Raw genomic sequence first — 26,025 nt, forward strand, 5'->3', positions numbered from 1 at the left:
AAATGATGTGGAAGAATAATAGTTATATAGTGTTTAAGTGTTGTATGGGATGTGTATGAGGGCCAGAGTAGAATATGAAGGGGCTTGATTGGTTGTGTAAAATGTCAGATGAGGAGAAAAATGGGAAGAGGTGTTGTCCTTCACACACGATTATACTGATTTGTCAGTGACTGCTTTAAATATTATTGCCATTGTAGATACGAGGCTCTACATTCGTTGGCCTAGTCTCAGTACCCACATCTAAGCCTTTAAGGTTAGTTATGTAATAGTGATAAGTAACCTGGGGCTCTGGTACTGGCACACTGAGTATTTGAATGTCTCAGTAGTCAATGCGTGTTATCGCTATTCCAACAAATTCAGCTGAAAATCCTTTCAAATTTACGTGTCCATCCCTTGTACAATATTTTACACACTTGTTCTTGCTCTTTATATCTAAAAATACGATCCAGAGTTAAATAAAAACATTAATTATAAACTGTTAGTTTTATATTTGTTTAAATTCCTTTGTTTTAATGATACAAATGTAACATCTGGTTTATTTACAGCTGGAATGTTCAACACGCCAGGTATGCAGAGCTTGATGCAGCAAATCACTGAAAACCCTCAGCTAATGCAGAACATGTTATCTGCGCCTTACATGAGGAGTATGATGCAATCATTAAGTCAGAACCCTGATTTAGCAGCCCAGGTAAATAACAAACATGCATAAATTAAATACTGCCTTAACAAACTATTGAGCACATTTATTAATGTGCGCTTAACAGCATGCTACATATACATGCCATCTAACAAGTATGTTTTCGAAAAATGTTAAATTCAGAGAGATAGTCGAGAAGAAATACCAAATTCTAATATCAGTTGTAAAGGAAAGCTTACCAAGTAGCCTGCCTTGCCCATTAACAGGCAGCCCATTCATGCTGACTGTAAATGCATTTTACCAAGCTTAAGTTCTTTAGGTTGTTGTGCATTTCCTTCATATGGCAGTGGAATGTTCCTTTGCTTTGATTTTTGTATGCGTTTGTCAGGATCCTTGGTGAAGTTACTTCGCTTAATTGCCAGACTAAGAGTTGTTGGGCCATTACTCACTTGTTTCTTTTAGAGGATGATGGTGTCCGGAAGGCCCTTAGAGTGGTGGTGTATTTTGGACTGTGGGTGAAAGCAGAGCGGCGCCCAAGCCTATGCCCTAGCCAGAGTGAGGGTTGCCCAAGAGTTATTCTTCTGCTGTAAGTTCAGGTGCACCGAGTGGTGACTATGGCTGGTGTACACACTTCCTCACTGCACCATCTTCTCTCAGTTAGGGGGTTTGAGTGAGAGACCATTTGGAATGTCCTAGTCAGCCTTTCACTGTCAAACTGATAGACATATCACTACCTCAGTTCTCCAATATTTGGTCTTTCGTGGATTCACATGTTTGAATCATTCCCAGTCATAAAGGCAGTTCCACAGTATAAGTAGAAAACAGTACGCTATTGAAACAGCCTGAAAGGGCTAGAGAATATAAACTTTAAAATTCCTATTCACATGTTTTAAAAAGACAAACTTAAACCATTCAGACTGCAGGACCCTGATAACCACTTCACTCAGAGGCTACCATACCTCAGATTTTCTAAAGCACATCGGGTGAGAACCCGCCTGAGTCCTGCTCAGTTTACTTTAGAAAATCTTTGAATCTTCTTTTATTTCAATTGTCACAAGAATTAATCTGTTGGAAGAGAATTTCTAACTTCGGTTAACTACAGTCTGACGGAACATATCATCAGAAAAGTCTTTTAAGGCCTTGTGGTACTAGTGGGACGATGAGGCTACATCCAGTCAAGGATTGCATCTGTTGCCTACACCCCTCTGATAAGGTGAGACAGCTAAATCTGTTGTACATTTACTTACTATCCTTAAAAGACAGGATAGACTATTAATGTGGCTTCAAAACCTAAAAGCCCTTGGACCCCCAGCTTTTGGGATGACAGTGAACGTGTCCCAGAGTCTACCAAAAAGGCTCACAAAAGAGACCGATCAGAAGACCAGTCTAAACATCGAACGGAATAAGCACTCTGCAAAAAGGTTTTAAAAAATCACAACAGATGCCTTCTAGGGAGCAAAGCCCATTATCTGACCATCAGTGCAGAAAAGCTGTCCATTCCCAGCACAGGCCAAGATCAGAGCCTTCAGCATGATCTGACTAGGTATCTCTTAAATTAAAAAAACAAAATGTCTTTGGAACCATCGACGTCCGGGAAATCGTTGCCGAAGTCATTGTTATTTAGATTAGTAATGGTAGTAGCAACAACCTCGATGACAATTCTGCAGTGACATTTCACCGTCCAAAAACCACCTCGTCGACAGTCAGTTCCATCTTACCAACAATGGTGGCCCCATTGATGATGATGAAATAGTTGACAGCACTGTCAAGGGGAAAAAAAATGACGTTGATATCAGAAAAAGGAATTCCGATACCATTGATGCCAGAACATGCCTCGATTTTAATAGCTTAGACCTTTTCAATACCTCGAAGAAAATCAGCTTTTCAGCCTGAAGTACAGTATCACTAGGGACTGATGCAAGTTCCCAGGGTTTTGGTTACAGCGAGTTGTAACTCAAGCCTCAGCAGCCCCTGTGGTGCAGAGGGGGCCCCTCTCTTTAAGGTTTGGTCATCCAAGAGCTGACTTCGAAGAGATGCAAGCTGCTCAGTGTAGATCGCAGAATGCATTCACATCATGTTTCATACTTCCAGACCGAGAAGGAAGACATTTAACGGAACATAGCAAAGAGATTCCCTGCTATTGCATTAAGCACAGTGAGAGTGGCCAACTCTTTGGAGATCCTTGTCACTATAATAGGCAGATGTGGTTGAAGCTCAGTGCTTATATTGACCGTCTGACAGATCATGATACAGCTGAAGCAATGAAAATGACTGTTTCCTAAAGGCAAGGCTAGTTAAAATCAGCATCTTTTCAGTCCAAGGTAAAATTTTGACGACACCTTATAATGGCAAACCGTTTCAGTAAGCATGCAGATAATGCCCTCCAGTCGATCAAGACTGACACTGCAAGGTTTGTCTGTATTCTTATGCAGAGGCACTGCACTAGCCCTTTCGAGGTGCCAGAGGCGCACAACAATTCACTTAGCTACCATGTCCCCATCTTTAATAGGCATATTGGCAAAAGTACCTTTGGCAGCAATACAAGGTTCCGCAGTGATCTGCTTATACAGTACTTTAGTCCCCCAAGGTTTCCAGTGCCCATTTACTGTTGTAGTCAGTGTCTGTCCTGCAGACGGTTATCTGCCCTCCTGGAAGACGTGCTTGCTGGCCCAAAAGGAGAGCTTCAAAGCAGAAGACACTTTTGAAGAGCAAATCTGAAGCACTTTCAAGATGGGCAGCCCAATTGTTTAGGCAGACTAGCTGACACCTGGGAAGTGAAGGGGAAAGCAGTTGTCAAATCAGTGTTTCAGAGGTGTGTAGCCCCCTTGGTAGCCACACCTCTAGGTTGGGCTAGGGAGCTTATGATGCCAAGAGATGGATTCTGCCATCTTGGAAGTGGGCAGAATAGTGCATCCTGGGATAGCCAGATGCCACACTTCCAGAAAGTGGTCATCAGGAGGGAACCTGGTAGCCCAGTGGTCCCCAACCACATCCTACCCTGAGGGCATTTGGGCATTTTCTGTACATAAAAAAAGCATCTCTGGCACACAGAATTCAGATCTCGCTGAACTGGAAGAAAGACCAAGGAAGTACTGATATGCTGAACTGTGGAACCGGCAAAGAGACTGCACCATTGTGGACAGCACATGCTGCACCTGGTGATTAGTTAAAGAGGGGGACTGTGCCTGTTTTATCGTGCTGAAGGAGAAGTGGTCTCCAGAGCCCTGCCAAAGCTGAGAGACTTCAAGGGTCAGTTGGTTGACCTCCTGGTCACCGCACAGGGATATATGAGCAGAGAAGCCTGCTTAGAGCAAGTTGGTAACCCAGAATCTTCAAGTTGCTGCCATGCAGCACTGGAGGCCAGGAGCAGACACTCAGGAGTTGCATTTGAGTCTGCTGGACCCAGAAGAGTTGTGGGTTTGCTGCCTGGTCACCCAGAAGGCAGGGCCAAGCCCAGAGAAGGACTTGGCCCTGACCATGACTTCAGACGACTGGTAGCCCAGAGGCAACTGAACTTTGGCCAGATCGGAGAGGACCTCAGAGTACATCAAACCCTGTGTCTAAGACCCCCCTCATCACGTTTGTGGACTGAGGAGTCCTTGCTGGAAGACCCCCAACGACTACATTGCATCAACAGCATCCTTGAGCATCTTCAGCATCCATCATCCCTTGCATCAGGACCACTTCCATACAAATCTATTGAACGAGGATTAAATGACTGGGACGGCTAAAAGATTATTACTGGGGAGGAGGTAACTGTTTCTGAGGGACTTGGCTGTCTCACTGACATGGCACCAGAATTGCTCACCCCAAGTAACTCTAACCACCTGCATTGCAACTCACTTAACTGAAATACTTTAATTTACCATATCTTGTAAATTCTATATCTCTGGAACCCCCTTGAAACCTTTTCGTTGTGGTTCCTGAAAACACCTTAAATTGTCTATTTTTATAAATTGGTGTCAGATTTATTTGGTGTCTTGTCGATTTATTCTCCAATTGTTTTGGTGCTAGGTAAATGGTTTACAATTTTTTCCTTTGTATAAACCTTGTCCAGAGCCACACCTAGCTGGGGTTGAGCAGAAGACTTGACAAACGAAACCTAAAGGTCCTATGGGGGTTCAGAAGTGTTTTTCTTTTGTGAGTCCATGATATGGATTGTGTGCACTTTAAAAGTTCTCTCTCGCATGCCCCCCCCCCCCCGCCAGCATCTATGAGAGTTCCAGTCAGACTTCCACTGGTCTGCCCTCAGTGTTGTACGATGCCAGTGGCTTTGACAAGATAATAACAAACCTCCTAACTTTGTTGGTGTTCACTATCAGTGTACTGAAGAAAACACCTGCCTCTTTCAGGTCTTTGCAAAAACTGAACTCTACATCAGTTTGTTGAAGTTGATGGTGATTTCCTTAGTGTTGAAAGCTTTCCTGCCCATATCAAAGAACTGGTGCAGGTGCTCACGAACAACATCACCGTCATGTGATATTGCAACATGCAGGGCAGGGTGGGGTCTTGTGCCCTGTGACAGGAAGCTCTGCACCTCAGGAAGTGACTGGAATGACAAGGAAATTGGCATTTGACAAATCACATGCTGGGATCGCTACAACCCAAAATGGATGGACTCTGCTATTGATGCATAGCAGACCACAAATTGCCATTGCACCCAGACATGGCACAGGGGGGGTCTTACAACAACGGGGAGAGCCCTGTGTTGATCTTTTTGCCATGGCTAAAAACGAGCAGTGTCCGCACTTTAGCACGTTGGAGTTTCCAAAGCGGATCTCTCTCTGAGACACCTTTCATCTGAAGTGGTGGTTGGGATTCCTGTATGCCTTCCCTCCACTGCCATGCCAAGTGCTCTGAAGAAAATCAGGAACAACCGGGCCCAAGTCATCCAAGTGACACCAGAAGACATGGGATTGAACAACTGTCCTCTAATCAAGCTGCCACTTCAGTAGGATCTTTTGTTGCAGCAGAGAAGGTTACTGCACCTGGGCCTGCACAATTTGCAACTCCATGAATGAAATAATATTTCTAAAGCGAGAACAGCTCCCATGCTTGGAGATTGAGTGGCAGCAGTTGACCTCCTTTGACCTTTCCCTGGAGGTTGCTGATGTCATCTTGGCAGCCGAGGCTCCTACAAAATAACTGTACTATGGGACAAATCATGTGGATTTCGTGCACCACCCGACAATTAGACCCGTTCAGGAAAAGTTGCCTGAAGTTTTGTTTTTTCTGTTTCTGCTCCAGCACATACCTGCTATAGGCACTGTTAAGGGATATCATCACTAAGCTCTTTTGGCCTGTTTTTTTTTTTTTTTTTTTAACAGTTCCCAAATCAGCCCACTTCATTTATATCCCCTGTTGTGATGATTTTTTTGAACAGTTTCCATCAATTTGTGATGCCACTGAGGAACGTGATCTTAGTCCTCTCCTTTTGATGTGCACCCCTTGTGAGCTGATCCATAATTGTCCATTGAAACTTCTGACTTTGAAGACAGTCTTTCTGATCACCATAACATTGGCTAGGCGTGTGAACGAGGTGCAGTCTTTTTCCGTCATTCCACATTGTACAGTGTTCTTTCCGGATAATTTGTTATTGAGGACCAGAGCTTCTTTTCTACCGAAAGTGGTCATACTGTTTCTGCTAAAGCAGGCCATCACTGTTTCGGCACACAATGTTCCACCTCATCCTTCTAAGGAGAAAGAGGGTCTCCATGTCTTGAACCATACAAGGGCACTAAGCGTTTATATTGATCTAGTAAAGAACATCAGGTGAAAGACCAGCTCTACTGCCTCAACTGTTAGTCCATCAAGAGAAGCACTTTGCCCACTCTGTCATGCAGGTAATTTTGATCTGAGCCAGTTCACATAACCACCACCCTAGGGGAGGTACTGCTGTGGTAGCTATTTACAAAGTGAGAATATGTGGCTACTTAAACTCCGTAACGATCTTTCTGGTATATTCTGTCTATTCTTCTCCCACCTCCCCTTTTTGTAAACTGGGCTATTTTTTCCTATAAAAAAAGGTCCCACTTTTTAAATCTACACACCGGTCATATTGATCTGCCAATGGAGTCTGCACCAGAGGATGTGGACAGCCTAGGAAGCAGACGACATCAACGCGCATGGGTGGTGTTTATATGGGGTCCGCTAGTCACTTCCAGAGCAGATCAAGGTTGGCGCAGATCTATACACTGCCACTTTTGGCATGTAGGAGTACTGCTTTACATTTTCCGTATCCAGTCTGACATCTGGGGGATGTTCACAATGTGAGGAATCTGTGGTTAAGTAGAGTAGCCACCAGAAAAAATCTTTACCAAAAGTAAGTAACTTGTTCTGCTGTACTGGTATCTTCCATAGTTTGAGGTTCGGTGTTACGCTATTCCCCCCATCTCCCCCCTTTTCCTTATTACAAATCTTTTCTCTTGAGAGTTTGTGAACACTTGAGGCTTTGGTGACTTGGAGCTATTTATCCCTCCGCCTCATTGGCCAAAGTTCGTATCGGGCTTGACTGTAGGTAGTTGATAGCTATTTTAGTGTTACTCAAGTATATGTGTACATCAACTACAACAAATTCCCATACTAATGTCAGGGAATGATTCAAGCATGTAAATCTGTGATAGGTTGATATTACTTTGAACTGTTCTTATCTGTACTTGAAGATTGTTTGAGGACCTTCTATTGCCATCTGCTGGGAAACCGCACTGGTCAATATGGCCTTTACAATGAATATTCACCTTTTTGCAGAAATTGTTATATTTCATCATGTTAGAATTATTTTGACAACTAATGTTTAGAAAAATGCCTATTAAAATATTGTTTGTTATATTCGAGATGATGCTGAATAACCCTCTGTTTGCTGGAAATCCACAACTTCAGGATCAAATGAGGCAACAACTCCCTGTTTTCCTTCAACAGGTAAGCAGACACTGATTCACTGCATTTATACAAAAACTGTATTATAGAAACTATTTATTCAGGCATGCAAATCTTATGAAGCCTAATCAAACAGAACATATTATATTTAGTAATAATTTTTTTTTAACTCTTAATAGTTGCTGATATTTAGAAGATAAAGCAAAACATTATCCTAAAAGCGTTGGTTTCTGATGAACACTTCTAATCACAGATTCCCTCACCATTAGAATATCCCCAGGGACCAGACTAGATCAGGATATTTTTCCTGCAGTGCTCTTGCACACCTTTTGGTGTCACTGTATGGCTCAGGGATGACTTCATACCACCCCAGAAATGACACAGCATAGCCACATATAAGTGCCAACTTTGTGTACTTTGACTTCAGTTCCTTTCATTCTGCACGCTTCAGTGCAGATCCTTAGCTCAGTACCAACTTTGGCGGTCTTCCTAAACATTTTCACAGTGTGCTAGGGATCTGTGTTCCTACTACAGGATTCAAGCTTGCTGAGACTACAGGAAGCAGATGTCAGTACGGGCCTTCACAAGATATGTCTACCGTGCTCTAGCTCAGACACGACTCTGTGTTGGCTGTTAGGGACCAGGAAGCTAAACTCTGTCAAGGAACATAAGAGGTTGTGGCAAAACATCGGCCTCTATCCAGGTCCTGGGCCTAATTGCGGGCCTGATCATAAGGCTGCTCCTGTGAAGGGTCAACTTCCCTTTTTAAGTTTTCTGACACATCGAAGTCCAATTTTATGCTTAAGTGTAAGAAAGCCAAATAAGGCTCCACCCCTATCCTGTTCCTTCCTTTTCCCCTCCTCTAATGCCAGTTCATGATCCAACCCCTAACCAACTTCTACCCACTCCAGCCAATGCTATGAAATCACAGAAGCACAATCAGTGGTTATACAACTGGATTCCAGTATCAATCATCTGCCTCCACATTAGTGTCAGCAGAGGCTGTGCCTCAGAACACTTCAAAACATTGATGATGGATGGTGAGGAAGAGCACAGATTGCTGCCTCCTTGTTATACTGATGATGCATTGCAATTTGTCCTACAAAATGCCAGATGGCTAGACCCATCTCCTGATACAGAACTTGACTCTCCACTTGCACCAGTAATTGAGCAAGTGTATTGTTCGCTAAGAATGTCCATAGGGCAGTTGAAACATTAGATTTGTAGTTCCCCCCTATGGAAACAAAAACAAATGGGGAGATTCTTCAACCGGGACCCACTTCATCTGAGTCATTTTTGCTCTTTAATGAAACCCTTGCTGACACTTTTCTGGCTACATGGTCAAAGCTGTGCTCATTTCTGCCAGTCAGGTGACCTTTGTTTAGGCGACATAGCCTGGCTCCTAGTAACCCTGACTTCCTGACAAAGCATCCTACACCACAGAACCCTGATGGTTCAAACATTCTTTATTGATCAAGCCTCTGGATGTGAAATTGGAGAGACTTAATGTTTTTGGAAAGAGAATGTTTTCCTTGGCTAGTGTAGCCCTTAGTTCGATTAACCCAGTATGTCTGTTGGTGGATACTCCCATGAGTTGTGTGATTTGGCCAGAGACGACATGCGGACTGTCCCAAAGATTTTCAGGGTCTTATTTCCCCAAACAATACAGGATTGTCAGGATGCAGCAACATGTGTGTTTTGGAGATGCCTGCACACTACAAACTGCAGAGGATTTGGAACCAGTGTTCTGAAAGTAGGGCTGGATGAGACCAAAGGTTTTTGGAAATTTACGTGTCCCTAATAGACATGCACTTTGATGGCTCGAGGGTCTTCGGAGAAAGAGCTGATTTGTTGCTGGACCAGTTCAAGCTCAGTTGTGCCTCTGCACATTTTACTGACAACTACTAAACAGTTTCTCCAAAGCAGAAAATTAGGGGCTATTCCAGGGGGCTGGCTCACAGATAGGGCCACCTCCGAATTACCCTCCCAACCTGTTTTGCAACAACTGACCAAAAGCATTCAGGGTCTAGCCATGGATGAACACTGTTCAGACCAGCTGGAGTAGCACCCCTCAAATGTATCTTCTGTTGCTGCAGCAAGGCAAATTCTACCTTCTCTGCCTCCTGTGCCTGGAGGCCCGAAGTCTTGGGCGGTGGCTGGGCCAACAGAACATTTTACTGGTCAACAATTGTAGGAAGCAGGCCTGGTGTGTGGTGGACACCTATGGTGCTGTCACATTATACCTGGTCAGGCATCACCTACTAGTGAAGTGTAGGCAGTGTCTAGAAAGCCAGGGCTCTCTAGAGGTACTGTGGATGAGCAGCCAAGACTAATCTAGGAGACATGCAAAGCTTATCCAATACCACCATACTCACACAGTAACTTATTACACATGAAAGAACCCCACAGTGTTAGAAAAATAAGGGTACTTTATTATAGTAACACAACACTCAAATACTTATAGGCAGTTCCACCTGACTGAAGGTAAGTGCACACTAATTATATACACAATAGCAATCAGAAATTAGCATAGAAACAAGCATTGGCAATACTTAGTGAAAATAGTGAGGGCCCTAGGGAAGGGCCAAACCATATACTAAGAAAGTGGAATGCAAGATACAGTCCCCCCCCACCCCACCCCCAGATGTGGAGTTGTTATAGGGGAGCTGGACGAACTAGGAATCCCAAGAGGTGAGTACCAGAGTGACCACAGCGACCAGGAGAGCAGAGGTAAGTGCCTGGTTATCCCAAGGAATAATAGGTGGACTTAGAAAAAGGATTATGCAAGAACAGGACCAGTCTAGAAAAAAACAGCAATGGATTCTGGAAGAAGAGGACCTGCAAAAGAAAGGGACAGTCCATGGTGGAGTGTCCAGTGGGGGCAGGAGCTACTAACCACCCTTCTGTGGATGAAAAACCAGGTCGACGAGGGTGAAGACAAGCTGTGGTGCCCAGGAAAGTCCTTGGAGCGGTGTCCCACATCGGTTATCGGGTTGCAGGTGGTCAGTGGTGTTGGGGAACCACCAACAAGCCTTGGCAAATGCAAGAGAAGAGTTTAAAGATGGAAGAGGGCCAGCAAGGTCCAGGGGACTCCACCCAGGGAGGGGAGTCCGAAGTGATCCTCAGCAGTCAGGAAAGCCAACAGAAGCAGTCACAGTCCCCACAGACATCCCACTGGCAGCAGACACGGTAAGTTGCAGTAAGGCCCAGTCAGCACACCTGAAGAAGAGTCCCACGTTGCTGGAGCTGTAGAGAGGAGACTGTGCTTGGCAGGATGAAGTGCTGGGGTCGGGGCTGCACGGAGCCTGAAGATCCCTTTGAGCACGAGCAAACAAGCTGTGGTAGCTGCAAGAGTTGCAGTGCACAGGCTTACTGTCCTGCAAGGAACGACAAGGGCTTACCTTCTCCCAAAGTGCATAGCTGACAGAGAGGACCAAGAGGACCACTCCAGACCGCCACTAGTGGTAAAAAAAAAAAAAAAAAAAAAAAGTATAAACCAGCTCCTTCACAACCAGTTTTCATAAGAACTCAGTTACCACCGGATTCAATTGGGGCTAGTGCAGCAAGGAAAAGGGCTAACAGCCAGTGAACTGGGGATGCTCCTCCTCCAGGTAAGAGAGCAAGAAGCTAGATGCTGCAGGAAAAAGGGTAGCCTCACAAGTGGTAAACCATTGGAGAATAGCTAACACCCGAGCTCTTTTAGTTAGATACAGCAGAGCTCACTGGGACCAAATGGGCGAATTGCTACAGTACCTTCCACCAGAGCATCAAAAGCGGGGACAGCAAATAGTTACAGAAGGACAGGCAATTTCCAAAAGCACAGTTAGATGCACTACAGATGTGACAGACACCGCAGCCGGATGTATAAACACCTGCGTAGTCATCAGAAGACATGCATGTTTAAAATGTTCAGGATTTAAACCTGAGATACAACAAGCTGGCTTAAACATGCCCTTTGGCAAGGAACATTTGTTCAGCTGAGTTGTGGACACAACCATAAAAAAGCTGAAGAAAGATTCTGAAAAGGCTAAAGCAAATGGTGCATTATTCACTACACCTGCTAGAGGGGGCTTTCGTAGGCCACAATTTAGAGGTGACTTCAAGCCAGTAGCCACAGAAAACAACATCTACTTCATAGCAAAAACACACCTCGCAGTTTTACACAAGAGGTTTATTTTGAGATTCCTACAGAGCATCCAATAATAGAAGAAGAGGCAAACCATCCTCTTCAAGAGGTTCCTCTACTGCAACTAAACAGTGACACACTCACCAAACCCACTTCCCACACATCTCCTGTGGGAAGAAGACTGGTAAGTTTTTACCCACAATGGCAAGACATCACTACAGACCAATGGATTCTCTCAATTATGGAACATGGTTATTGTCTGGAACTCATTACTATTCTGACAAACTTCCCCCTTGTTCACACAGACGTATTCAGGACCATCTCAATCTACCGAAAGAGGAGGTACAATCACTAATACTCAAAGGGGCCATAGAGTTAATACCTATATCCCAACAGGGATCAGGAGAATATTCGCTATACTTCCTAATACCAAAAAAAAGGCAGCACATTAAGCCCAATTCTAGATCTCAGGCCTCTTAATCTATACATTCTCTCCGAACACTTTATATGGTCACTCTACAATATGTAATTCCCTTATTACTAAAAGGAGATTACATGACAGGGCTCGAAAAATCATGAAAATGTTAGAAGACCTGCAGGTCGAGTAACCTAAATAATCTACTTGACTTAACTGTAATGTACTTGACCCATAAAGGAGTCTCAAATTGTGTGATCCTAGGCAAATAGTTTACTGAGTCGCCTTTTTCTTAATTCTCACATATGATGGCATCTTTAAATATGTGAGCTCAGCTTTTCTGCAGTACAAAAAAAAAGCCTCTTTTGTTTGATTAAGTAGACTAAAGTTTGCTGCATGCGTCACAAGAAACTAGCCCACATACCCAGGAGGTCTAGCCCACATAACCTAGGACTTCTTTTAGTTTACTAACAACATTGCCATCAGGGCAGTAGTGTTTCTCAGTTTCTTTAAACACTTAATTTTAATAAATATATGTTCGGTGGCATGTGTAGCTGCAGATACACATGTTTAGTCCATAGTCCGCCGTCTGGTGTTGGGTCACAGTGTTACAAGTTGTTTTTCTTCGAAGAAGTCTTTTCGAGTCACAAGACCGAGGGACTCCTCCTCCTTTGTTCCATTGCGCATGGGCGTCGACTCCATGTTAGATTGTTTTTTTTCCGCCATCGGGTTCGGACGTGTTCCTTTTCGCTCCGGGTTTCGGGATGGAAAGATAGTCATAACTTCGGAAAACTACGTCGGTATTGTTTCGTTCGGTATCGGGTTAGAATAGAATCGACACCGAATCGTGAAGAGCTCCGGTAGCCCTTCGGGGTAATTTCGATCCCCCGTCGGGGCCTGGTCGGCCCGACCGCGCGTAACATCGACACTGATGGAACGGACCCCGTTCCGATTCTGTCCTAAATGCCACAATAAATATCCATATACAGACCAACATTTGGTCTGTAACTTGTGCCTGTCGCCCGAGCACAGGGAAGAGACGTGTGAGGCCTGTCGTGCGTTTCGGTCCCGAAAAACGCTCCGTGACCGGCGAGCCAGAAGATTGCAGATGGCGGCCACGCCGACAGGACAACGAGGGTTCGAGGAACAAGGAGAAGAAGAGGAAGCCTTCTCCATTCATGAATCGGACTCGGAAGAATTCGATGTCGAAGAAACCGTGAGTAAGAGGTCGAAGCAGGCACCACACAAGAAAACAGACAAGGCCCAGGGGACGCCACTGCCAACAGGCCATGGCTCAACCCATAAAGTAGGTGACCGTCCATCGGCACCGAAAAAGGCCGAACCGGTGCCGAGATCGTCCGACTCGGGTCGAGACACAGGCACGCAGCAATCTCGGGACCGAGACAGTGCTGCCGAAAAAGATCGACGCTTAGACAGCAGAACCGAAGCTGCTGGACGCAGAGACAGCGGCACCGAGGATGATCGACGCCGAGAAGGCTCGACTCCGAAAAAGAGGAAATTCTCCTCGGAGCCGAAAACAAGCAAAGGCACAGTTTCGGTGCCAAAACGACCGGCAACCGAACCGACTGCCATCTCGTATTCAGAGGAACAATCACTGTCCTCTCAAATGCGCAAACACAGATTTGAGGAAGAGTTGCAGACCACTGACGTGGACCACACACAAAAGCGGATCTTCATACAAAGTGGGACAGGGAAAATCAGCACCCTTCCCCCAATCAGGAGAAAAAGGAGACTCGAGTTCCAAACACAGGAACAAACACCACAAACAAAAGTGGTTAAAAAGGTAACCCCGCCACCCTCTCCTCCACCTGTAACTCCTATATCACCGGCACAGACTCCGTCACATTCACCGGCTCATACCACCATGAGCCAAGATGACCAAGACGCTTGGGACCTATACGACGCCCCAGTATCAGACAATAGTCCTGAGTCGTACCCTACCAAGCCCTCACCACCTGAGGACAGCACAGCGTATGCACAGGTGGTAGCTAGGGCAGCAGAGTTCCATAACGTGTCGTTACACGCAGAACCTGTCGAGGATGACTTCCTTTTCAACTCCCTCTCTTCCACCCATAGCACCTACCAAAGCCTGCCTATGCTTCCAGGAATGCTAAGGCACGCAAAGCAGATCTTCAAAGAACCTGTCAAGAGTAGAGCGATAACTGCAAGGGTGGAGAAAAAATATAAAGCACCGCCCACGGAACCTACTTTTATCACCTCACAGCTGCCACCAGATTCAGTCGTGGTAGGGGCAGCTCGCAAGAGAGCCAACTCGCACACATCAGGCGAGGCACCACCTCCGGATAAGGAGAGCCGCAAGTTCGACGCAGCTGGGAAAAGGGTCGCAGTACAAGCTGCAAACCAGTGGCGCATCGCCAACTCTCAGGCGCTCCTAGCGTGATATGATAGAGCCCATTGGGACGAGATGCAGCATCTCATCGAGCATCTACCCAAGGAATTTCAAAAACGGGCAAAACAAGTGGTTGAGGAAGGACAAAACATCTCCAATAACCAAATACGCTCCTCTATGGATGCAGCGGACACAGCTGCAAGAACAATAAATACCGCAGTAACCATAAGAAGGCACGCATGGTTGCGCACATCTGGCTTTAAACCGGAAATACAGCAAGCGGTGCTCAATATGCCATTTACTGAACAACAATTGTTTGGACCCGAAGTCGACACGGCAATTGAGAAATTGAAAAAGGACACTGACACAGCCAAGGCCATGGGCGCACTCTATTCCCCGCAGGGCAGAGGCACTTTCGGCACCTTCCGCAAAACAAACTTCAGAGGGGGGTTTCGGGGTCAAGCCACACAAGCCAGCACCTCACAATCAACACCGTCTACATACCAGGGACAGTACCAAAGGGGAGGCTTTCAGGGCCAGTACAGAGGAGGACAATTCCCTAGAAACCAGGGAAAATTTCAAAGTCCAAAAACCCCTCCAACCAAACAGTGACTCACAAGTCACTCAACCCCTTCACACAACACCAGTGGGGGGAAGACTAAGTCAGTTTTACAAATCTTGGGAGGAAATAACAACATACACTTGGGTCTTAGCAATTATCCGACATGGTTATTGCATAGAATTTCTCCAACTCCCTCCAGGTGTCCCACCAAAAACACAGAATATGTCAAAACAACATCTAGACCTTCTAGAACTAGAAGTTCAAGCATTACTGCAAAAGGACGCATTAGAATTGGTACCATGTACACAAAAAAACACGGGAGTTTACTCACTGTACTTTCTAATACCAAAAAAGGACAAAACACTGAGACCAATCCTAGATCTCAGAACACTAAACACCTACATCAAATCAGACCACTTTCACATGGTCACGCTACAAGACGTGTTACCACTGCTAAAGCAACAAGACTACATGACAACCTTAGATCTAAAGGACGCGTATTTCTACATACCGATACATCCCTCGCACAGGAAATACCTAAGGTTCGTATTCAAAGGAATACATTACCAATTCAAAGTGTTGCCGTTCGGTATAACAACCGCACCAAGAGTATTTACAAAATGCCTGGCAGTAGTAGCTGCACACATCAGAAGGCAGCAAATACACGTATTCCCGTACCTAGACGATTGGCTAATCAAGACCAACTCCCTAACAAAGTGTTCACACCACACGGATTATGTCATACAAACCCTCTACAAACTCGGTTTCTCCATCAACTATACAAAATCTCACATTCTGCCGTGCAAAACACAGCAATACTTAGGAGCAACAATCAACACAACTAAGGGAATAGCCACTCCAAGTCCACAAAGGGTTAAAAATGTTCACAAGGTTATACAAGCCATGTATCCAACACAAAAAATACAGGCAAAGATGGTATTAAAACTCCTAGGCATGATGTCCTCATGCATAGCCATTGTCCCAAACGCAAGACTGCACATGAGGCCCTTACAACAGTGCCTAGCATCACAATGGTCACATGCACAGGGTCACCTTCTAGATCTGGTGTTGATAGACCGCCAAACATACATCTTGCTTCTATGGTGGAACAGTATAAATTTAAACAAGGGGCGGCCTTTCCAAGACCCAGTGCCACAATACGTGATAACAACAGATGCTTCCATGACAGGGTGGGGAGCACACCTCAGTCAACACACCATCCAAGGACAATGGGACGTACATCAAACAAAGCTGCATATAAATCACCTCGAATTGTTAGCAGTATTCCTAGCGTTGAAAGCATTTCAACCCATCATAACCCACAAATACATTCTTGTCAAAACAGACAACATGACAACAATGTATTATCTAAACAAACAAGGGGGAACACACTCGACACAGCTGTGCCTCCTGGCACAAAAGATATGGCAATGGGCAATTCACAACCACATTCGCCTAATAGCACAATTTATCCCAGGGATCCAAAATCAACTAGCAGACAATCTCTCTCGGGATCACCAACAGGTCCACGAATGGGAGATTCACCCCCAAATTCTAAACACTTACTTCAAGATTTGGGGAACACCTCAAATAGACCTATTTGCAACAAAGGAGAACGAAAAATGCCAAAACTTCGCATCCAGGTACCCTCACAGGCAGTCTCAAGGCAATGCTCTATGGATGAACTGGTCAGGGATATTTGCGTACGCTTTTCCCCCCTCTCCCTCTCCTTCCATATCTAGTAAACAAATTGAGTCAAAACAAACTCAAACTCATACTAGTAGCACCAACATGGGCAAGACAACCTTGGTACACAACACTACTAGACCTGTCAGTAGTACCCCATGTCAAGTTACCCAACAGGCCAGATCTGTTAACACAACACAAACAACAGATCAGGCATCCAAACCCAGCATCGCTGAATCTAGCAATCTGGCTCCTGAGATCCTAGAATTCAGACATTTAAACCTCACCCAAGAATGTATGGAAGTCATAAAACAAGCTAGAAGACCATCCACTAGACACTGCTACGCAAGCAAATGGAAAAGATTTGTTTGCTACTGCCATAATAAGCAAGTTCAACCATTACATGCATCTCCAAAGGATGTAGTGGGATACTTACTACATTTACAGAAATCAAATCTAGCCTTCTCTTCCATAAAAATACACCTCGCAGCAATATCTGCATACCTGCAGATTACCCATTCAACTTCACTATTTAGGATACCGGTCATTAAAGCGTTTATGGAAGGCCTAAAAAGAATTATACCACCAAGAACACCACCTGTTCCTTCATGGAACCTCAACATCGTCTTAACAAGACTCATGGGCCCACCTTTTGAACCCATGCACTCTTGCAAAATGCAATTCTTAACGTGGAAGGTTGCATTTCTCATTGCCATCACATCTCTAAGAAGAGTAATTGAAATTCAGGCGTTTACTATACAAGAACCTTTTATTCAAATACACAAAAATAAGGTAGTCCTAAGAACCAATCCTAAATTTTTACCAAAAGTTATTTCACCGTTCCACTTAAATCAAACGGTAGAACTACCAGTGTTCTTCCCACAGCCAGACTCAGTAGCTGAAAGGGCACTACATACATTAGACATCAGAAGAGCATTAATGTACTACATTGACAGAACAAAAGAAATTAGGAAAACAAAACAACTGTTTATTGCATTTCAAAAACCTCATACAGGAAACCCAATATCAAAACAGGGTATAGCCAGATGGATAGTTAAGTGCATCCAAACCTGCTACCTCAAAGCAAAGAGAGAGCTGCCCATTACACCAAGGGCACATTCAACCAGAAAGAAAGGCGCTACCATGGCCTTCCTAGGAAACATTCCAATGAACGAGATATGTAAGGCAGCCACATGGTCTACGCCTCACACATTTACTAAGCACTACTGTGTAGACGTGCTATCCGCACAACAAGCCACAGTAGGTCAAGCCGTACTAAGAACTTTATTTCAGACTACTTCCACTCCTACAGGCTGAGCCACCGCTTTTGGGGAGAGAACTGCTTACTAGTCTATGCACAACATGTGTATCTGCAGCTACACATGCCACCGAACGGAAAATGTCACTTTACCCAGTGTACATCTGTTCGTGGCATTAGTCGCTGCAGATTCACATGTGCCCACCCGCCTCCCCGGGAGCCTGTAGCCGTTTGGAAGTTATCTTCAACATTTGTACATTTGTAAATATATTACTTAAACCTTATTTGGTACATACTTATTCATTCCATTGCATGGGCACTATTACTAACATACATAACTCCTACCTCACCCTCTGCGGGGAAAACAATCGAACATGGAGTCGATGGTCATGCGCAATGGAACAAAGGAGGAGGAGTCCCTCGGTCTTGTGACTCGAAAAGACTTCTTCGAAGAAAAACAACTTGTAACACTCCGACCCAACACCAGACGGCGGACTATGCACAACATGTGAATCTGCAGCGACTAATGCCACGAACAGATGTACACTGGGTAAGTGACATTTTCCTACTAAACCATGATGTGGTAGCATATTGTCATCTACACACAGTAACTTTCCAAGAAATGTCCAAAAACCTCTCCACTAACTTGCAGCTTTACTGACAACCCTATATAGTGTATCAACAGCCTGTGAAAAGTGGGTTTCAGAAAGCATATACTTTGCACATCAACATGTAAAGTATTCTGATTTGTTTTCATCATGTTACAATATTTTTTCATCACACCAGAAATATAATAAAGGGCTTTCACAACTACTGAAAGATTTTAGAAAGTCCATACAACGTTTTGTAGCATTCTCAGAACCTCACAAGAGTAATCCTATCTCAGAAAATGGATTAGCCAGCTGGATAGTGAAATGTATTGAGACTTGTTATCTTAAAGCTAAAAGACAGTTACCAGTAGCTCATAAAGCTCATTCCACTAGGAAAAAAGGAGCTTCCATGGCATCCTTTGCTAACCAACCAATAGCAGACATATGTAAAGCTGCTACATGATCTACACCACACACATTTACTAAACACTACTGTGTAGATGTGTTAGCTCGCCAACAAGCAAATGTTGGACAGGCAGTACTTAAGACATTATTCCAAGCTAATCCATCTCCTACAGGCTGACCACCAGTTATTTGGAGGGTAGTGCTTTACAGTCTATGCAAAGAATGTGTATCTACAGCTACACATGCCATGGAATGGAAAATGTTACTTACCCAGTAGACATCTGTTCATGGCATGTAGTGCTGTAGATTCACATGCACCCTCCCCAGGAGCCTGTAGCTGTTGCAGTACCATATATTGTAAATATGTATATACATTACATGGATATCTCATTTCTTATATCTGCCTATAGACACATGTACAAACTCTTTACTTCACCTGCCTGCGAGAAAACAGTCTAACAAAGGACTCAATGCCCATGCACAGTTTTACCGAGAGGAGGAGTCACTCAATCTTATTCGAAGCAAAACAACTTGTAGCATTCCGAGCCCAATACTAGATGGCGGACTTATGCAAAGCATGTGAATCTAAAGCACTACATACTACGAACAGATGTCTCCTGGGTAAGTAACATTTTCCTTCCATGGGAGAGGGTGTTGCCTCCCTCTTCAACTGGAAATCCTTTGTTTTGCTTTCCCCTGTCTGAGCTGGTCAAGCAGCTAGAGGGCAGAAGCCTGTCTGAGGGGTGGAAGCAGCGCAGGCTGCCCGGAAAACCCCAGAAGACTGGTAGGAGCAATACTGGGGGTCCTCTTAGGAGCCCTGAAAGTGCATGGAATCATACAACCTCTACTGGCAGCAGTATTGGGGTATGATTCCAACATGTTATATACCATGTTTCATACCAAACCTGCCCAGGTTCAGAGTTACCATTAGTTACCATTATGTTGCTGGACACAGCAACCTGTGTTCTGTGACCTGTGTCCAGTAGACGGCTAAAATGGCTTCCCCACACTTACGAAGTCAAGTCCAATGGAACTGGAGTTCATAGGGGCACCTCTGCTCATGCAGGGGTGCCCTCGCACACATGGACCTGCACCCGGCCCTATGGGCCAGGAGGGTCTTCCATACGGGTGACTTGCAGTGACCTGGTGCAGTGACCTTTGGTGAAAGGGTACATGCAACTTTTCACGCAGGCTGCAATGGCAGGCTGCAGACACATTTTGCATGGGCTACCATGGATGGCATGCTGCAGCCCATGGGAACCCTAATGCCCTGGTTATCTAATAACCATATACTTGGGACTTGTAAGGGGGCACCAGTATACCAGTTGTGGGGTGTCCAAAGTCCTAGGCAACTAAATTTAGAGGGAGAGAACACAATCACTGGGATCCTGGTTAGCAGGATCCCAGTGAAAACAGTCTAAGCATACTGGTAGGCAAAAAGTAGGGGTAACCATGCCAAAAAGAGGGTACTTCCCTACAACAGTCACTTTATGGGGTCAATGGATGTCAGAGTGGATTGAACTGAAAAAGCTTTGTTACAGACCATGCGTGGAATCTCCATCTCCAGGTGGCACAGAGCGTTTTCGTTATGTAGAGTACGTTTTGGCTAGAGGTATTCGCCACTGTTGAATTTGCGGAGACAACAATTTTGTGCTTTAGAGTTTCCTCCAAGCTGTTTGTGATACTCTTTCCAGCAGAAATGGAAAGACAAACTCCTGTTTGCCTTTCCACCACAGCCATCATAACAGACCAGGCCGAGGTCATTCTCATTGTAAGGAAATGCCTCTTTTTGAATGGCCGCCTGGCAAGTTTTTGGACTGCCGCTTAACCAGATCTGTGTTCTGAACCCCTAATATGTCTGTTACATTGGCTATACCCAATTGGCTGATTTACCTATAAGTCACTATGTAAGTTGGAGAATCACCCCAGTGAGTGCAGCACTAGTTGTGCCGTCCTGGGTGTGACCCAAGTAAAATGAGCCTCCCAGTCCGCCATTGCCTTCTGGAAGAGCAGTTTTGAACTACTAGCCTGACTTTGCCATTTGAAGCAATGGCAAAGTGAAACCTCTCTCTGCACTCCAAGTCACCTCTGTGGCAGGCCTACAGCATTTTTCATGGGCCTAACATATAATTTGATGGCATGTGTGACTGTAGATATACTTGATCTGTTGTGCAGGTAGTTTCTTTTTTTAAGACGTTTTTCGAGTCACAAGGTCGAGTGACTCCTCTTGGTGATAATGCACATGGGCATCAACTCCATTGTTAGATTGTTTCCTCTCAACCATCAGGTTTGAACGTGTATGCCTCGTTTCCGTGTTTCAAGTCACTTTCGGTTCCACCTTTGGGTCTCTTTTCTATATCCTTCAACGGTATTGTTACAGTTTGTGCTTTCTGCATCTGTTCCTCGTCTGAAAACTCTGCTGTTTCGACTCTGTACAATTGAAGCCTCTTTGGGGCACTGCTCTTCGGGGCCTACCTTCAACATCGTTACCAGTTTTTCCGAAAAAGTTCCACTGGTAATGGAACACACACTTTTTCAGTTTTGTCCTTGTTGTCATGTGAAGTACCTGCACACAAACCAACATTCGGTACGCAACTAGTGTCTGTCTCCATACTACAAGGAATCAGACTGTGATGCGTGCAAGTCCTTCAGATCGAAGAAAACACTTCAGGACCTCAGGGCTTGTTGCCTCAAGATGTCTCACAGAGCCACAGATGACACTCCCAATATTTTCGGTGAGGAGTACGCCCAGGAGAATCCAGCCGGCAAAGAGGAGGCCTTCTCTCTCTCGATGAAAGCTCTGGCTCCAACCTCAAGATAGATTTGGAGATTCCGGAACTTCCATCTGTTCAGCCTGTGAGTACTGCTGTTATGTAGCCATTTTAGTTATAGCTCCATGCAAGTTATTTTAACACACTAGGCGTGCCGCTGTGCAATTTAAGCTAGATATATTTTATTCGGCTTCACTTTATTATTGTTACAATAGCAACTTTTACGGTCTTGTTTTATTTCTCTTTATCTGATTGTTTTTGCCAAGGCCAGCACTCTGTTCTGAAACAGGACATTCTTGCTCACTCTGAGCTTCTTCCAAGGCTTCACTAAGATAGGTTGCCAGTGAACGTGGTATAAAGTTTTGTCTCTTACATTCATAGAAAATATGCATCCTTACATAGGGACATTTTCTCAGAACATCAGCTGTTTTATTATAAAAACACTTCCCTGTCCCTTACACGTTAGAGGGAGATTTCAGCCAGAGAACCACAACTGTATGCTGATTGCTGAATGCTTCGCTACTGCTGCTTATGCAGACTTCAGGCCTTTGCTCAGGTATGGGGGATGTCGTCTTCCCAGGGGAACCTGAAGGGCAGAATTAGAGCTTAACACGCTGTGCTCAATTACAGCCTAGGTTAGGAACTAGTTCTACTGACTCTAGTGACAATATGGTAGCATTATTTCTATGCTTCACTCTCCTTGTCACAATTTTAATCTTGTCATGCTGTATCGTCCTGGCCATTGCAGCCCATGCTTTGCTTTCTAAGATTGAGTCGCTTCATTAAACACATTATTGGAACATGTACTGCCTCTGTTTGTCATTGTGTATGTGAGACTAATGTAACCAAGAGAAACAGATGAGGCCTGAGTGACCACGGTTTCCCTGAGAAATCAATTATGCCATGCGCTCGGCTGCCCAATCATCCCTGCCCTTTGGTAGAGATGAGAGACTGCTAGTTAGCCGGAGCAAAACCCAGATTGGAGCGACAGGCGTCACCTGTAGTGGGTCAGACTCAGTCTCAGGCGATTCTGCCGCTCAAAATCCAGTAGTCTCATTAGAATAATGAGAGCCTACCCAACATGGGGCCGCCAGCGTTTGGTCCAGCTCTGATTTTCGTGTCCTCCTGATTATCTCTGTCTACCTGTATACAAAGACACCTCAGTACTATATACGGAGACGTCTGTGGTATTGAGGATTTCCTCCTCAGCTAAGTAAAGCACCCTATCTGACGCTGGAGGTTGTTCAAGCTTGAACTCTAAAAGGAAAAATCCTCATTTGGTGTGCCTTCTCTGAACAAATTTACCATCTACTATGGCAAATCCGCAACAGGTAGCAATTGCAGCCAATATGAGACAACCCCTGACTGCACATTTATTGGCAAATGTCCAAACGGCCCAGGGGGGTCCTGTCACATTTGTGGTGGACACAGATGCAGCATAGAGAACAGAACTTTTCTATTCTTGGGTCACATTTCTAGCAGTTGATGGGAACACAAATGCATTTCATCACTATACACTTGCAAACGTACCTGGACAATACAAAGCAAATGCATATTTAGAAATACCATTCTGATGGCGCCCTACCCCTCACAATTTTACCAGTTAGGTTAGGTCCTGTAAGTAGTGATGGTCCTACCTGGCCTTTATTGGCCACTTATTACACCTCACCCTGCAGTAGCAAACTTAGCAGTAGCTGAAGTCTGTCATTTATATACTGAGCTGACGCCAATATAGAGACAATTAGTACAGTTGTAATGCAAACATTGAATACAAACCCAGCACGTGCTGCTCCAGCGCAACCACATGCAGTGACGCCAGTTATTAACCCTGCAACTGTACATTCGATTATGGGTAAGGAACCTGCCAAACGAGAAGAAATTCTGTTTTGGCTAGCTCAAAAAATAAATGCACTGGAACCTGTATTTCCCCATGCAGGACCTCAGGATAAACATAGAATTCTAACGATGTGCTTGCCATTTGGAATGGTCCCCACAGTAGGTAACTGTAATACATGGGGCCACGGTATTTGCCGCGCTCTATACTACCGCACACGGTACTCCGACAGTTGCCAACTTGCCAGAAGTGTTGAAACAAATTCAAGATGAATACGGGGCTGCCCCAGCCCTAGACTTGGGGATGCAATTAATGGGTAATTTTGCCACAGTATCCTCAATTATATTGAGTAACTTAAAAGGGGAAGCAGTCGCACTAGCAGTGCGCATGCGGCTTTCAGGATGTTCCTCAACAGGATCAAGAAGACGAGCTGCCAAAGATTATCGCAGAGACCTATTCTAGTTTTGGTTGAGATAGTCTAGGGGTCAGACTAACTAAACCACAATTTCAGGGCATATCTAATAAAGACTTTTCCAAGCAAGCTCCTGAGGGTAACAAGAAACGCTGGGATAAAAAACAACAAACCCCTAAAAAAGAAAGGGGAGAGCGTACGGAGACCCCACAGAACAGATATAATCTGCGAAATAGAGATAATATAAAAATGCCTGATAGATATCAATATACTGAAACATGCCAATATCGTTCCTTTCAGGACTCATCAGAGAAACGCAGTGAGAGAGGTGGGCAGTCAGAGCGAAGGACAGAGTATGTGAAACCGAGACAGGAATCCCAACGCTCAACAGAGGTTTCTGTTCAAAAGGAAGGGAAACCTCCTCAACAAAAACCCCAATTTAAAAAGGAAAAGGTGGCAGCAGTTGCAGTTCGACATGCCACTCAAGAAGAGAGTCTGCTTGAAGAACAGGAAGTGGGCACTAGTGCTGCTAGACAGCGCGGCAGAGGTCACACTAGTTCGCCGGAATCTTCTAGAGCAGTGATACTCCTAGTACGGCCCGGGGGGCGCATGCGGCCCTCCTTACCTTTACATGTGGCCTAGCGAACTAGACTCAGCACTAACATTTAAAAAATTAAAGTAAACAGGCAAGCATTTATTTAAGGTGAGTTGAAGGTAAAGAAAAGAGATAACAGAGGGTGTTCTGTACAACGTAACATCAGAAACACCTTCATTTTTAAAGACCTATTCGAAGCAAAAATGTAAAAGCATGATCAAGTCTGCTCAAAATTCAAAAAGTGTATTTCATTAACACGCAGAAACTTCACCTTACTACACCAGATTATATCACTGCATTGAAGAAATATATTTTTTCAAAATGATAATTTTCTAACCAGAATTTAGAAACCTTCACTCCCCCATCTCCCACCCCGACAACAGTGCCTTTGCTAGGCTTAGCTAGGAGGCAAGTCGGCTATGCGCAGTCTTTGGGTGGCCTAGGTTTCACTTATACAAGAATATTATAGTTAATTAAATCAAACACAAAAGGTTTTGTGCAGCACACATCCTGAAGTCATGCAAGGTCCTCATGTGATGGTGAACAAAAACCAGGGAAAGTGAAATAAAACATTTGCTTAAGATCACACAGTTTGGTTAAGTGGAGAAACCTTGATTATTCCCAAGTTTATGGTTTCATGTTGTGCTATTCAGACACTAGAAGTATATGCTTTGCTTCCCCTACACCCACCTTACTGCCAACACCCGACCGCCACCCTGCTCCCATCAGTGCGGCCCTCGGTCACATCAAAGACCAAACTCTGTGGCCCCCGGGAAAATGTTTGCGAGTACCCATGTTCTAGAGCTTTTGGAGGTGAAAGCAACTTATGACTTTCTACAAGTAGAAACAGCGGACATGCTTGTCTCCACGCCTGATAGGGTGTACAAATTAACGCTATCGTTAGGAGACAGTGAACGCACAATAGACGCAATCTTTTGGGATTGCGTAGTAAAAATATATGAGGTTTTGTTGGCCGAACAAGACTAGCCACACAGATTTGTCCATACCTGGCCCATATGGGGAAGTTGTTACCAAACATTCTTTCTCGCCCCTTGTTCCAGAGGAACTCGCTGAATCCTACGCCATCGATTGGGCATTGGCGCAGGCACCTGCGTTATATCGCAACCACTTAGGATGGGATAAAGAATCCCCCTAGCATGTAATTCCTATTAAAAATCAACCCCAACATCAACCTCAGTATCCAATAAAACATGATGCAAAAGCACCCGTGAGAGAGATTCTCACACAACTGGAGTACCAGGGCGTAATTGAACCATGTGTCTCCCCATTGAATAATCCTTTATTCCCAGTAGCTAAACCGGACCACTCATACAGAATAGTCTTAGACTACAGACACCTAAAGAGTCACACATGCACATATGTTATACAAAACTCACATAGCACAGCACTGATGAACAACATAGTGCGCAAAAAATACAAAACAACACTGGACATTTCCAGTGGTTTCTTCTGCCAGAATATAGCGC

At 44.6% G+C, this 26,025-nt stretch overlaps 1 protein-coding gene across 1 annotated transcript in view; it reads left to right on the forward strand.

Moving 5' to 3' along the window:
- The window catches only part of UBQLN1 (ubiquilin 1), a 336,216-nt gene that overhangs the window by 255,865 nt on the left and 54,326 nt on the right, over nucleotides 1-26,025 (forward strand). Inside the window, exons 7-8 of the mRNA XM_069229922.1 lie at nucleotides 546-688; nucleotides 7,472-7,555. Coding sequence (XP_069086023.1) covers nucleotides 546-688; nucleotides 7,472-7,555 — 227 coding nt within the window. The remainder of the gene's footprint in view (nucleotides 1-545; nucleotides 689-7,471; nucleotides 7,556-26,025) is intronic.

The sequence above is a fragment of the Pleurodeles waltl genome, chromosome 1_1 (genome assembly GCF_031143425.1).
Source record: "Pleurodeles waltl isolate 20211129_DDA chromosome 1_1, aPleWal1.hap1.20221129, whole genome shotgun sequence".
In the NCBI taxonomy this organism is placed as follows: Eukaryota; Metazoa; Chordata; class Amphibia; order Caudata; family Salamandridae; genus Pleurodeles; species Pleurodeles waltl.